Genomic DNA, 15,642 nt, shown 5'->3' with positions numbered 1-15,642 from the left:
GGACAGGGCTTGTGTAAGAGGTACTCTCCCTTCCTGCCTACACCTCCACCCTTTACCTTGGCAAAGGGTTGGATCCTGCTGCTCTTGTTCCATAGGCTCTGCTGTGCTCTGTTTCTGTCTATTGCAGTACCTGTGTACTTACTTCCTGTTGTGCTTGTAAGCTCTTTGAGGATGGGTGCTGGTCAGTGGTGACCACGGAAAGGCAAGCAAGATTGCGGGTGGATTGAATGAGACTGGGAAAGAGAAGCAGATTTTGAAGGAAAGGTTCCTTTTTATCCCTGTTAAGTTTTGGATTCAGTTTGTCTGTTGAGTTTGAGAATCATATTCAAATGGCTATGCCTAGTAGGCACTCAGATTTACTGTACTTGGATTCAGGGGAGAGAGGTCCTTGTTGTCTATTTCTGAGGCACTCATAAGGACAGCTGAGGCCACTGTGGGTAAAATCTCCTATAGTGTCTGTGTCTGGTGGAAATTGCAGACAGCCATAGAAAGAACCTTGCAGTATACCAATAGTGATGGCTTTGGCCTAGGAGGAGCATAGAAAGGAGTTGTAGAGAGTGAAGTGCAGCAGAAGAGTGGGGGGGGGGTGCTGGTGTAAGTCCTCCATTTGTGGAAGCAATGCCAGGAGAGGGCTTCTCCAGTGTTAAAGACTGCAGAGAGGTTTGTAAGAGGACTAAATTGGATTTGGCAGTTAGAAAGTCACCTGCAACCTTTTCCAAAGTGATTTGAATGCACTAGTAGATGGAGATGTCACATTGCAGCAGGATTGAAAATTGAATAGATGACGTGGACAAAGTGAATGTGGGCTATTCTTTGTTGGGGATTTTCTGTGAGGGGTTTGGGAGAGAAGGCTGTAACTGGGGTCTGCCTAGGAGGGGACGTGGTATACAGGCAGCCTTAAAAATTATGTGGGAGAGATTTGTGCATACCTGTAGACAATGAGGAGGAAGCTAAAATAAATTAGATAATTTGACTAGTTTTTTTTTTTTTAAGCCAATGTCTGTGTGCTTACTATAGCCCGGCAATGTGCTAAACCCTTTTATAGTTAGCAGTTTATTGAATCCCCATCACAATGTTGTAGGGGAGGTGGTATATTCCATTTTACTGGTGGGGAAAGAGAGGCCTAGTTTAAGTAATGTTCTTGGAGTCTTGCAGGTATTAAGGGGTAGTAGTGGCATGTAGCAGGGATTGGAATCCAGTTTTGTCCGGCTCAAAGGTCTGGTCTTCCCTTTTTACCTGACTGCCTCTGAAGTGAGTTGGTCACAATTTCAAAGAAATATACCTAGTGATTCAGTTCAACTCCCATTGTGGTAGTAATTTTGAGTTAGATGGTATTCTGCTTGGTTGAGATTACTACTGTGATGTTAATTTAGTTTAATTGCTAAAAAGCCCAGTAACTGTCATCTGTTACAGCAATATTTTGTTTAGTCTACTGCTTCAACCTAAGGATATGGGCATGGATTAATTAATCAGCATAGTTGCTGGCCATTGTGCTGTTAGCAGTGAGTGGAAACTTCATCCCAAGGGAAAAGGATAATAGTGTTTCTAACAATTAGGTGATTATTGTGTTATATATGCTATGACTGAACAGAAGTCTGTCTTTCCCCTTACCCCCTTTTCCAATAATTGTCTGTTTAGTGAAATATGACTGCTGATAAAGGAACTCTGACATTCAGCCATTGAACTTTGCAAATTGAAAGTAATAGGGTAGACAGAAGAAATTATATCTAAAATAAAATTTGGAAAATTTATTTTTGAGTATCGAATCTAAAAGACTCTTCTAATTTATGCCTTTTAAATGAGGACATTCTCAGGTTTGTAACACATCAGGGTGTTAATATATATGTAAAATAAATATAAAATGTATATATATACACATTAAAGACAATTTATTTCTAGTTGTGCAGTTGCTCTTTTAGTGTTATTTTTCCTACTTTGTTGCATTATTCCACTGCTTTTCTGTGCAAATACAAGGTGATCAGTAGTTAATGCATGTAGTTTTTATTCTTATGTTTATTATGTTTTTTATTCTGTAACAGTCCACCCCCCACCCCCCCATTCAGGATTTTGCATATTGCCTTCTTGTGGTGCTGTTTACTTTGTTCTTCTAGCCCTTGTATTTCCTGACAACTGGAGGTTGGATTTAATGGCCCAGTTTAGATTGAGATTTACTTTTGTAGGTAAGAACAATTAATAGGTGGTGCCGTGTGTGTTCGTATCTCATCTGCTTATTCCACTGATAATGAGCCTAATTAGCTCCATTATAAAGTATCCTGTTAAGTTGTCCCAGGATTTTAGCATCCATTGATGATGTTTCCTTAGATTCTTTTTTTAAAATTAGGGATTGAAAAAAAGATCATCATATAATTCTGTTATTTTTTTCTACATTTATTAGTTGGATTTTTTTTGTAAAGAAGAACTTTCCAGCATCAGTTCTTTGCTTACTCTAAAATACCATTTGTTCAGGGAAGGTAGGAAAGGACTTGATTCCTTCCCTTTATAAATCTTTAGAGTAATATGTTGATGTATTCCAATGGTGATTGATGCTTTAAAAAAGAAAAGAAATATTATAGGTTTATAGATGTAAAATATTTTGTAGTGTATTTACCTCATTATGGACTCATGTTTTCTTGTTTTATTTAATTGACTATAGTCCATTACTGGTATTTATTTTGATGCTCAGTTTCCCCCAGATTTAGCCAGTGGAAGCCTGTTCAAGTTGGTTTTTATGTCCTTTTGACATGTTCCCCTTGTTTCTTGAAATTTTTTTTTTCTTCACTTTCTAGCACAAAAAGGTGTTCCAGGCCTACCTTGTACTTTTTCTTCCCTTGCCCCAGAATCAATCTGTTATCCAAGAAGCCTTGGTTCCTTTTAGTGGAGAATGGTATTTAGAAACAAGATTTGAGAGCTGAGTCTTACTGGGGTGTTACTGCTCCCAAGCCTTCTTAATGGGCAGATCCAGGGAGTATTTATATATATACATGTACATACACATACACACACACACACACACACACCACACACAGACACACACACACACACACACACACACACACACACACACACACACTCACTCACACTTGGAGTTTACATTAATACTCCAAATTCCAATTCAGTATCATAGGTTAACTCTAGTTGGCTCTCTCTCCCTATTTGTAAACTCCTTTCTCTGACAGTGAGAAATTTGGCTCTTGTTATCAACCAATATGTATCCAGTCCTCTGTTGCTGCTTCCACAGTTGCATGGATCTCCTCCTCATCCCAGTCAGGCTCTAACACCCTGCATAGGGTCACTTCAGCTGTCTTCCCTTCAAAGTTCCTATGTTCTTTGACAAGACTCATTAGTGGGTTTTTTTTTCAGTTTTTATTAGGAAATAAATCCAGACTTACAGAAAATTTGCCAAAAAAGAGAACAAAGGTGTTCTCTATACCTTTATCCAGATTTCCCAAATTTACAGTTGTTACATGCTTATCATTTTCTTACTCTTACTCTGTTACTATTTGTATACGTATTGATTTCCGAATCATTTGAAAATAATTGTAGATGTAAGACTCCTTTACCTGTAAATATATCATTATATATTCCTAAAAATAAAGACATTTTCTAACCGTAGTGCAGTTATCAAGATCAGGAAATTAATCTTGATATAGTCCTATTATTTAATCCACAGATATTCAGATTTTACCCACTGATATTCTTTGTAGCAAAAGGAAAGAGAAACTTATTGTGTTTGTTTTTTGGTCCAGGATCTGAGGATCACATCTTACGCTGGTCTTTTTAAAATCTGAAATTGTTTTTCATTCTGTGTCTTTTATGACCTAACATTTCTGAAGTGTACAAACCATTTATTTTTAAGAATGTCACTTAACTTGGCCCTTTCTGATGTTCCCTCAGGATTAAATTTAGGTTAAACGTTATTGGCAGGAACTGCCGTGTAAAGTGATGCTGTGTTCTTCTTAGTACATCATATCAAGAGGCATATTTTATCTAATTTTCCCAGTACTAATGTTCCTTTTTGAGTGATATTTGCCCTCATTAATCTTTGATAGCCTGCTTGCTTCCTGGAAAAACATGTTCCAATCACATTGTACATTTCTTGTCCCAGACTGGAGACCAGCCTTCTGTTCAAAGGTCCCTGGTTCTTTTTATTAAGATATAGTAGTATTTAGACACCACAATTTGTGTGCAATGGGTAGTTTTTGCTACTGTATTGCCATTGTGTCCATCCCTTTTTCAGTGGGCAATACTAGGAGGTAAGCATTAAGAGATCATGAGTTCATATTGCTATTTGAAATTCTAATGAAATATTAACTTTATATGTAATCATAGGATTTTATATTAGTATCTCTTTATACTTATAATGAAAATGTTGATTCCTAATGGCATTAGCACAATTTGTTTGCTGTATCTTATAGTGTGCCTATAATAGTTTTAAAAAACCTACAATACCAATATTACTATTAACAATCTGACAAGTATAATTTATATATTAAAAAATACTTCTGTATCCTAAAATATATCCCATTAATCCCATTAAGACTTACAGCCTAAATACTGTGATTCAAAGTTACTTTCCTTGTTTGCTTATGACACTGACTTACAATACAGTTAGGTTAGTTTGTTTGCTTTTTTTTTTTCTTTTTAATTTTGATTTAAAATAATATAAATCATTTACAAGATTGCAGAGTTAAAACTATATATAGAGTTACATTCTCAGAAGTTTTGCTTCCTTCCCTCTCCCTTTTAGTACCATTTTTATTGGTTTGGTCTTGCTTCCTATACAAAAAGTTAACATTTGTTCAGCACTTTGTTGTTGTTTTTTTAAATTTAATAATATAATTTGGAAATCACTCCAGAGCTGTACTTATGATCTTCCTCATTCCCGTTATGTTGCCTGTACTCTGTTGTTGGAAGTACCACACTAATTTGACTAGATGCCTATTGATGGACCCTTAAGGGAAGTATAAGAGATATAAGAAGGAAAACCAGGAAATGAGAGATGTAATTAAAATTTGACTCAGTGTGCTTGAAAAATTGATGCAAGGCTGAAGTAGACATACATACGCCAGATGTTATATACTGTAAGATTGAGTGCTGGGAGGAAGTTGCAGGTTTGCAACTAGAATCAAGAACCTTGTAAGCATATCATATAAGGAGGAGTGTTTCTCTTCTCTTGACCCACTGAAGTCTAGCTAGACCCAGGAAGGGAGTGGCATGCTGGGTGGAGCCAAGAGTGACTTAGGGCAATTTCGCTGGTTCCAACACCGTCTTCTGCATACTTACTTCTGAGGATATGGCAGCCTGGTGCTCTAGTATCTGCTAATCTTGCCAGATCTTTGGTGAATAGGAGAAGGGCAAGGCTTGCTCAGTTTGCCCAGGAGGATAACTTCTGCCTTCTCCCATCCACCAAGGTATTAGAAGGGTTTGATCAGGATTGTGAGTTGGCTAGTATAGACTGATGGAGAGAATTTATATATATATTTGGAGCACTTCTTCTCAGATACTTTCTCTAGAACTCAGCTTCAAATCTGTGCAGTTAAAGAAACTTTTGCATGGATTCATTCCTTATCTTGGTTTTTCTGTCCCAAAACCATCTCCATGACTCCACCTTTACATTCCCACACCTGGTCTCTCAGACCAGTGGAGCAAGATGGAGAGGTGATCCCAGTGGGACCAAAAGGATTAAAGAAAAGCTGCCTAGGTCTCTGGGAGAGGGATGAGGCCATACTCTGGCAAAAGTGATCAATAGCTAAGGGATTTTCTTTGCTGTCTTGCTTTCTAACTTAGGGCCCAAGGCCTGTGGGGTCCTGGGATGACAGAAGAGGGCAGCTAGATATCCCTGTTGTGGTTCAGTACCTGTTCTAACACAATCCCTGTTATGGGTAATGTGGAGTTTTCAAGGTGGCCTTCCAAGTACCTTTTCCATCCACGTAAAGAACCAGTTGAGAAAGATGAAGGAGTCAGATAAGTCAGAATATTATGAGCTTTGCTATTGATAAAGTTGGGGTTAAAGAATGTAGGACTGTATTCTTTCCCTCCAGTTTGGTTCTTGATGCTTGTATGCATTTGCAAGGGCTTCCAAAACAAATTACCACGATCTTAGATGGCTTCAAATGAGAGGAATTTATTCTCTTATAGTTCTGGAGGCTAGAAGGCCAGAATCATGGTGTCAGCAGGGCCATGCTTTCTCTGGGACAAATCTGTTCTGTGCCTTTTCTTAGCTCTTTGTGTTTGTTGGCATTTCTTGACTGGCGGCTACATGATTCTAGTTGTCCTCCACCTCGACATGGTGCTCTTCCCTCTGTGTCTGTCTCTTCTCCTGTTATAAGGTCACCAGTCCTAATGGTCCACCCTAATTGGGCATGACCTTATTTTAACTTGATTACATTTGCAAAGATCCTGTTTGCAGCTAAGGTCACATTCACACAGGGGTTAGGATTCATCATGTCTTTTGTGGGAGGACACAGCTCAACCCATAACAATGCCTGACTAAGGCAGTCTGCAAAGCAGAAGCCTGCTTGGCTCACTGTGAGACCAAACTGCATGAGCTGCAGGGTTTGAACTGAAGGCTCAGACTTTCAACTGTCTCAGGCAAGGCCTAAGCCCTGCCTCTGCTCAACTTCGCACACGGGAACTGGAGTAGAGCAGGGGAGCAGTACCTGCTCTGTGCAAGCCTTGACCGCTCAGTTTCTTTTAAAATCTCTCCATAGGAAAGTTGGTGTGAATGAGGATAGAGAGGATGGCCTCCAAGTTTTGGGTGAGTCCTAATGAGGAACCATGGGGGAGGCTGGAGTAAGTCTTCTCTTGTAACACTAGCACAGTTGGTAATCGTACCTTGCTTGGTTCATTTTCTTTCTAGCCTGATGGCTTATTTGCTTACCTGGTGAGTGCTGTATCTCCCAGAGGGCTGCACTTTATGGTAGATTCTAGGTGGTTCTATTCAGAGGTAGTTTGCAGTGCACACCCTTCTGTGGCAGGCATTGCCAAAGAAACTAGTATTCCATGATCAGAGCCACCGGGTTTCACTCTTCTCACAAAAATTGCTTAAATAAGAGAACACAAGTCAGAAATATAGGTATATACAAGGAAAGCAACCATAGGATATAGATTTACATTTAGCAGGAAAGCATCAGCTTCAGTTTCTTTTTTTATTACCAGATAAAGATATATTATTGGAACAAGAATAGATGATTTTCCTTCATGATAAGGTAGAATTTTTCAGACAAGAAGCTTGGGAGAATTATATAAATATGAGTTAATGCCAGACTTTTCTTCACTTAATAAAAAATCTTCAGCTCATTAAGAAAAAATTCTTAGGGTACTTACTATAAATACGGTAAAAAACACTGAAGGCCAGCTCTGTAGAAGCAAAATAACAGTTATCATGGCAGATATTGTCACTCACTTTGGGGACTCAGTCTCTAATGAGATGTAGCATTAAAAAAAATACTATTGCATCATCCTCAGCTGAAAATCAGAGATATATTTCTTTACAGTCTTTCTCTGACTAGAAACATTATTGCAAGAATATTTTAAGCCTACTTTTCTGCATGGATCAAAGAAATAAAGGTAAAAGAGAAGGCTTGCAGTGTGATTAAGTTTAATAGATAAATGTGGATTAGGAAAAGCCAGGAAATAGAACATTTATAAACTACCTTTTAAGGGTAAAGAATATAAGTAGACAACCCAAAAGTGAAATTAAAATGGTTATTAATGTCGAAAAATGATAAGCATCACAAGAAAGCAAAGAAATGAAACTTAACACCAGTCTTTTTTGCCTATGTTATTGGCAAAGGTCTGGGTGATGGGATTAATATTAAATTTTATTTACTTATTTATTATTTTTTAAAGTATCATTGCTGTACTACCATCCCTGTGACCAACTTATATTGTGATTGCAAATTATCAACATTAAATTTTTAGATACTTCAACAGGTTTTGAATTTTATAATCATCATATATTAATTTTATAGATTGAATGAAAAAGGTCTAAAACATAAGCTAACTAGGTCTTTCTTTAGTATATGTACCTGGTTTGTAGGTAGAACTGGTTTTGTGTAATCAAGGGAGCAGTGCTGTTAGAAAGAGGCAGCTTATTTCACAGACCAGTTAGCAACTAGGTCAAGGGCTGAGGCTTAATTCTGATTGTTCCTAATTTGCTGCATATTTTAGAAGTCTCATTGCTTCATTTTCTTGTCAGAACTTTTCTGTCCTGTATTTTAGACCAAAAGCCTTGATTCCTCTCTTTCTCTTGCTTCTATCAGGAAATTCCATTCTGACTATATCTGTAATCTGACCACTTCTCAGTGCCCACCACTGATCTAAGTCATCATTTTGTTTGCCTAGATTGATGCAAACTGTCTCCCTGCATCCAGCCTTGTCCTTTTTTTTGGTATAATAGCCAGAATGATGAGCCAGCTCACTTCTCTGCCTAAATTCCTCCTCCAGAGTTACCTTAGAAAGCAGTGTCATCTCCTTGAATGGAAATGCATGTTAGAGTATCAATAGGGGAGGAGCATAGGGGATAGGCTAAATAGATAAAGGGGATCAAGAAGTACAAAATTCCAGTTACAAAGTTAGTAAGTCTTCGGGATGAGGAGTACAACATAGGGAATGTAGTCAATAATATTGTAATAACTTTATATGGTGACAAATGCTAACTACAATTGACAAATAGTGAGCATTTCATTATATATGTAGCTGTCCCATCACTGTTATACAACTGAAATTAATATTATGTCAACTATTTGTCAATAAAAATATAAAGAGAAAAACAGTTGTAGTTTCCCCTCCCCCAACTGCACCCCTAAAAAAAGAATGGAAATGTATGGGGAGGGGAAGCCAAGATTACATCCCTTCTCAGAGTCACCCAACCTCCTTTTCTCCCCGTCTCCCACTCACCTTTCTCTTCCAGACACACACAACATCTTTGCTGTTCCTTAACAAGCCCGAGAGGTTTCTTGTTGCCTCAGCCTAAAATGCTCTCCTTTCAGAATCCACATGATTTATTCCTTCCTTCAGGCCCAGAAATGCCTTCCTCATCTACCCTGTATAAAATAGCTACCATTCTTCTTTGTATTCTGTCCCCGTGCTCTGGTTTCTTCTTCAGAGCGCTTAGGACTATTTATGGTCTGCTTCATTCCATTCCTGTTAGGGTTTCATTTCATTCCTTCCTAAATGCCTGTCTGGCAGTTAGGCATTCAGTAACTGTTTGTTGAGTGACTGGCTGGATTTCCAGTTTCTTCCCTACTGGCTTCTTCCTCTGCCTAGGGTAATAACACAGGTCACTCTTGTTCTTTGGCCAGGGAAAAAATAAGGCTGTCTTCCATGTACCAAACCTTTCTACACAGATAACCTTTTCCATTCTCATTTCTCAGGTTTTTGTATTCTGTTATTTTTTACCAGTCAAGCAATTGAATCTGTTTTCTGAGCAGCTTTTTTTCTGTGTTAGAGATAAATGTTTTCCTTTTTCCTGTATTTGGTATCATTTTATGTCAATACTCCAACATTTTGGCACTTATTCCATCATTCAGTTAGCAAATACTTATTGCAGCAGATACTATGAGTCAGGCTGGATCCCAGACAGTATGTTAGTGCTTAAAGAGCCTGCCTTTCTTTTGAGGGGCTTGGAATTCAGTGTGTGGTGGAAATGCCAGCCTTGGGGAAAGGGAACTGCTGTAAGAGGAATGCAGAAAGGAGGCCAAAACACAGTATACCATTCACCTTGGCCTGCTCAGGAGTGTTGGGAATCTTGACAGTGGGCAAGGATTTGCCAGGTGAGGAAATAGGTAAAGGCTGCTCAAATGAGAGGGAATACTTTGGGCAGAGGGCGAAGGCATAGAGAGCTGTACTTGTTTAGAGAAGGACGGATCAATGAGTATTGTTGGAATGTGAAGTATAATGCAGGCTGTCGTGGTGAACAAGTCCATGATCTCGAGGCTTCTAAAGGATTATGTCCTGTATGGAGTGGAGACATCTTGGAGCCCCTGGATTTGGGCATGTGCATCTGTACGAGGGCAGAAGGGAGGTGGGTAAGGTAGCCTGGAGGTCTTTTCTTTTGCATTCCCCCTCCTGAGGCAGGGAGACAGGAATATTATCTGTTGTGTCTTAATGCATTTCCATGCAGAGTATTTTTTCTTTTATTTTGTAAATTCCTAAAGAGTGGCAGAGTTTAATTTTAATGTTTTTAATCTCCTCATGTATACTTTCTGAGATAGACACTGTTTTAAAACTTTAAAAGGTTATGACTAAATGACGATCACAACTTTATCAGCAGCACTGATCTGTTTTAACAACTTACCCTGTAGCATGTTTTCTGCTTCATCTAACCCTCACTTCTGAATTTTTCTTTCTGTCAAATAAAATTTATTAAAACAAGGAAAAGGAGAGCTTTGTTTTCAGTTTGTTTGAGCTGTGGAATGCCAGGTACTATTATTGCATTTGGAAATGGAATATGGGTCGGAATCCTTTCTGGGGCAGGCACACCAGTGCTTCTTACTCACCTTTGCATTCTCTAGCCTGGCACAGATGAGGCGTTCAATACGTGTTTGTTGAAGGAATCATCCTGTTCGTTGTTGGCAAGATTAAGTTCATATTTTTGTAGCACAACCTACTGTCTTCTTTTCTATTTTGATCTCCTATAATCTTTTTCTAAGCTCCAGACAGTCTAAACTCCTACCTTCATCCCTGCAGTACCTCCAAATATTTCCACTGCCTGGAATAATCTTCCTCTCATCTGACAAACTCCTACACCTTCTTGTAAGTCTACTGCTCCTTTCTGGGGAAGTCATTTCAGGGTAACTTAAGTGGAGTTAGTTACTCCTCCTGTGTACAGTTTTGTACTGAAGTTTGGCCTCTACACAGTGAGCTAGACAGAGAAAAAAAACCTTACCCCTTTCTTGTCCCCAGTACTTTAGCCTGGTGCCTGGCATTTTTGCTGAATGGATGGTTTGTAAATTATTGTAGGAAAGCATGTTATGACAAGTGGAAGCACGTCTGAGTAAACTTCTGGGAATGTGGAACATTGTCTATTTTCTATTTCACTTAGGCTATCCCTTTATACAGGTGGCTGTAGAGGAAGTCCGTTTCAGGACTGGTACATGGGAATGACACCTTTTGTAACTTGCAAAGTTAGGAAATTAATTCTTACTAGGAAGGATTTTGAGGAGGCTAGTGACACAATTAGCTCAGTGATTTAATGCCAGGAATAGGAGCTTGGGAGGAAGAGTGACTAGAGGCAATTTTCTTCTCCTTCTTTTTTTTTCTGGAGTCCATCAGGAGATGAGGGAGTCTCCCTAATAGGTTGGTGGAGGGGAATGGTAAGTAAAAGAGAAGAATTCCTGCTAGGAGAGTTTACATGATATTCAGGAGAAATGACGATCAACCTTAACCCCACACTAATCTAGCGCTGATGATGATCTCCTCTGCAGAGACTACCCCAGCCATCATGGAGGTGGCCGAGGTGGAGAGTCCTCTGAATCCCAGCTGTAAGATCATGACCTTCAGACCCTCCATGGAGGAGTTCCGGGAGTTCAACAAATATCTTGCATACATGGAGTCTAAAGGAGCCCATCGAGCGGGTCTTGCAAAGGTGATTATCCTCAGATCCTTTAAACCAAAAACAATCGCTTGGCCTTTTAGTTATGTTCTTACTCTTCATGATGTGGGAAATCATTTCTTCCAAAGGAAGATATTTGAAAAATCTTTCTTCTTGTTAATCCCTGTGGACCATTTGATATATTCAAAGAATAAGTATTTTATTTTTCTTTGAAAAAGTTTCTTTTAGATTTTATTCTATTTTCTTTTCAGTTTTTTTTATTCATCAAGTGTGGAGAGTACACACTACATACTAGGTACTGTGCCAGGTGCTGTGTAGGAGGAAGTGGGACAGACAAAGTTCCTGCCCCCACAGACCTCATATTCTAGTGGTAGCATCTTAGGTGGTGGCATGTGGACATTGAAGTACAGACCCAAAGGGTATAAACCAACTTTTTCAAAATGTGGGGACAGAAAGAATAGCAGGCCCAGAGCCTTGGAGGCTGATGTGAGCTTCATGTGTGGGAGGAATAGGGAGGTGGTCTGTGGAATTGGGACTTAGTGAGCAAGGGAAGAGGGTGACAAGTAAGGGGAAAGCCTGGGAGGGTCCAGATTGTGCTGGGCTTGTCCAGCATAGTGAGGCATTGGGGATTTTATTTTAAGTGCAGTGGGATGCATTTGACAGGTTTAAAGAAGAGTAAAGGAGGACATAGTGGCTGCTTGTTTGTTTATTCATTATTTTTGTGGTATTATTTTGAAGTCGTCATACCAGCTTTCGCATGAAGAATGAATGTGGTGGAGGGGGAGAGTGGGAACAGGGTGTCCTGTTGGGTAGTTGTGATATGCCCAGGGTCTCAGGCATGGTTAGTAAGTTGAGGACAGCATTATAGGTTTACACTCAAAGACCCAAAAGTAAGATTGTCTGAAAGAGAGATTGTCTCTATAATTAATCCTTGACCTCAACCCAAGATGGATTATGTATCCCTCCTGTAATGGAAATCTATGTCAATTAAAAAATATCCCTCAGAAGAATGTGTTTTATTGCACTTCATTTTATTATTCTAAATGCTGTTTATATATAACATATAAACATGTTTATATGTTTACATCTTCTGTGTTCCACTGAGATTAGTGAGTGTCCTGTGGTAAGATAACATGTTTAGTAACATTAGAAGAGGAAGCAGTAGCTACCCTCATGGTTTTCTATAGACTTGTCAGCATCACTTCATAAATTGTTGGGCGCTATCAAAGTCTGCTCTACTGTGGCTGGGTTGTGGGTCTCCTTGGAATCCCCATTGCTGTGGGAAGGTCTAATAGCATTGAATGCAGACAGTAGCCAAGGAGAGAACTTCTGAACTGCAGGGGTCGGTGTTCAAGTCCTCCTGCATGGATGCTGTTGTCTGCAACCCAATTCATGGACTCTTCTGGCATCTGTCCCCTGAGGTCTGTCATTTTGTTAGGTATGGCTCAAATCCCTCCTAGGAAAGGTTTAAAATTTGGAGATACTAACTTGAGTGGAAGTTTATTAGGGGTGCGGTAGAAAAAGAAGATAAAGAGAAAAAAAGAAAAGTAAAGGAGGTTTTAATGAATTTCTTAGATGAGCTATCCCTAATTTAACCTTTTTATTGGGTTAGCTCTTAAAGAGCCCATGTTTGGAACTTTAACTTCTGGGTTATCTTTGAGGAGAAAAGTCATTCTTTTGTTGAAGAGAATGATTCTATTCAGAATCATTGGTCACACATAGTTCTGATCATAAACTCACAATGAGTTAGCAAGGATTTAGGCTTTGTTTCGGTCAGGAGGGGGGGTGACTGTGTGTTTCCTTTTCTGGGCTCTGAATGCAGCCCTTTGTCCTGTCCCCCATTTGTTTCTGGAAAACATGTATCTTCTGTGTTCTACTGAGATTAGTGAGTGTCCTGTGGTAGGGTGGCACGTTTAGTAACATTAGAAGAGGAAGCAGCAGCTACCTTCACCAGGGATTTGCAAGCTTACGATACACCTGGGCTGCTGTTGGTATTATGTAATAGAGTAGAGTTAATGAGAACCACAATTAGTTTTCTGAATGTTGAACAAAACACACCTGAGTCCAGACTTTAAGTGAGACTGACAGAGTTGGAGATGTTCATTTATTCAATTTGTAAATAATTTCCTTTATGCTAGGAATACAAGGAACTGTTTTTTCTGGTCCTTTTCCCATCTTTTACATCAAGTCACATAAACTCAGTTTCATGTACTTTCTCTTTTTCTGGAAGTTGCAGCAATAGGAAATGTACGAAACTGTACCAAATCAAATCAAATCGTAAAAAATCAGAACTATTAATGTTGCTAGTTTGCTTTGAGGGCTAGCCCTGGGGAACAGAGCCACCTATGAGCTTCTTTGTTAATAAACCATTTAATGAATTGGCCTTAACTTATAATTTTAAGAAATTAGTTGAGTAGTTCCAGTAATAGTGAACTTGGCCTCATATTACAGTCTGTCTCAGTTCTTCTTTTATCAACATTTGAGTGAGAAGTTTGGCACCCTATCTACAAAGTTAGTGGTTAGGTTGAGAAATCAGAGTGACAATCTATAAATGTAAAATTTGTATTGTTTTCATGGAGAAGGGTAATGATGAATTTTTATTATATGTAAATGGGTGAAATTCTTCCATAACAGTAACCTGGACATAGACTGTCCTGAGCCATAGTTTACGCACATGACATAGTTTCATGAATAGCCTGGAGAGTTCAGATAACTATCTGTGTTCTCAAGCTGTAAGAAGCTCTGTTTGTCCTTGGGCCACTTCCTCAGTATGTAGGTGGTAGGAATAGCAACTCATTTCCAGCAAGTAGTGCAAATACAGATTTTAGTTGGAAATTTTCCATTGGGTATAGGGCCCAGGGGAAATGGTGATATAAAATGTATATTTTTGTTTTGATAAAATTAGGAAGGTAAATTTTAGGAGGAATGGGTTTCCTTCATTTAGATTTATTAAATATAAAGGTTTGACTTTGGACTCTTTTAAAGTGCCAGTTATGTTGTGCCTCCATTTCCTGTGTAAGAAAATCTGATGTGATGAGATTTATAGTCCAAAAATAAGATTTTTGTTCTAGGCCTGAACTTAAGAATTTTTAAGTTCTGTCTGAACACTTTAATCAAAAGTGAGTGAGCATATGAACAAAATATTCCAAAAGATTATATATTAATTTTTGTGAATTTATTGTATTTCTTCTCTAACTTTAGAAAATTGCTACAAAACTTGTTTTTGGAGTAAACAACTGCCTTGTTTTTCACAAGACAGTATTTAACTGGAAACATAATATTAATTTTGATTATAGATATATTCATTTCCAAACAGTATCCTGAATAAATCCATGTTTTATTTTTTTTGAATTACTTATTTCTGCTGAAGAAAAAGATAGTATTTACAACACTCTTAAATACAACCCTCTCCCCTTTCAATATGTTGAAAAAACAATGTAGTATGTTTCTCCATATCCATTTGGTATGATTGTCCATATCTTTTAAAAGTATTGAGTATGTATTTTCACTAACATATGGTATGATTGTCTCTATTTTCATTTTAAACTAACATACCTTGGAGAAAATAAAATGTGTAATTTCTATCTGGCTGATGAAAATTAAATTAACTTTAGACTTGATGGCTCACTTAGAATATTTTTTGAAGTTAATACTGTCATTTATCAGCCGTATAACATTGGCCAAGTCACTCACTTCCTGACTACACCCGCCTGCCCCCGTTTTCTCATTTGATAAAGCTTGACCCAAACCTTTCACGAAAGCCATGTGTCAGGTGCATTGTAGATCTGAATGTGAAAGATGAAACCTTAATACTCTCAGAATAGAAAGTGGAATGCCTTCATGCCCTAGAGTAAAGAAAAATGCATATTTAAACCAAAGATCCAACAGTACTGATAAAGGCAATATGAGCAAATTTGCTAATATTAAAACTAAGAACTTCTGTTTATCAAGATACCCCTAAGAAGGGTGGAGGACAAATTACAGGGTAAGAGGAGATATTTGATAAGTACACACACGTACATACATATAGATTTTTGCAAATACATACACACACATATCCATGAATAACCAGATTGTCTAAAGAA

General features: G+C 38.3%; 1 protein-coding gene across 10 annotated transcripts in view; it reads left to right on the top strand.

The window, feature by feature from the left end:
- Window positions 1-15,642, top strand: part of KDM4C (lysine demethylase 4C) — a 506,879-nt gene that overhangs the window by 59,162 nt on the left and 432,075 nt on the right. For 7 of the 10 annotated variants that reach the window (XM_073228549.1, XM_073228553.1, XM_073228548.1 and 4 more), the window contains exon 3: window positions 11,430-11,590. The exons of 2 other annotated variants lie outside the window; for them this stretch is intronic. In XM_073228549.1, coding sequence (XP_073084650.1) covers window positions 11,447-11,590 — 144 coding nt within the window. In that variant the 5' untranslated portion in view covers window positions 11,430-11,446. Of the gene's footprint in view, window positions 1-11,429; window positions 11,591-15,642 lie in introns of those variants that run through there. One more of the 10 variants, XM_073228552.1, reaches the window with a different exon arrangement.

This window comes from Manis javanica, chromosome 2 (assembly GCF_040802235.1).
Source record: "Manis javanica isolate MJ-LG chromosome 2, MJ_LKY, whole genome shotgun sequence".
Classification (NCBI taxonomy): domain Eukaryota; kingdom Metazoa; phylum Chordata; class Mammalia; order Pholidota; family Manidae; genus Manis; species Manis javanica.
This window is presented reverse-complemented; position numbering and strand designations above follow the sequence as displayed.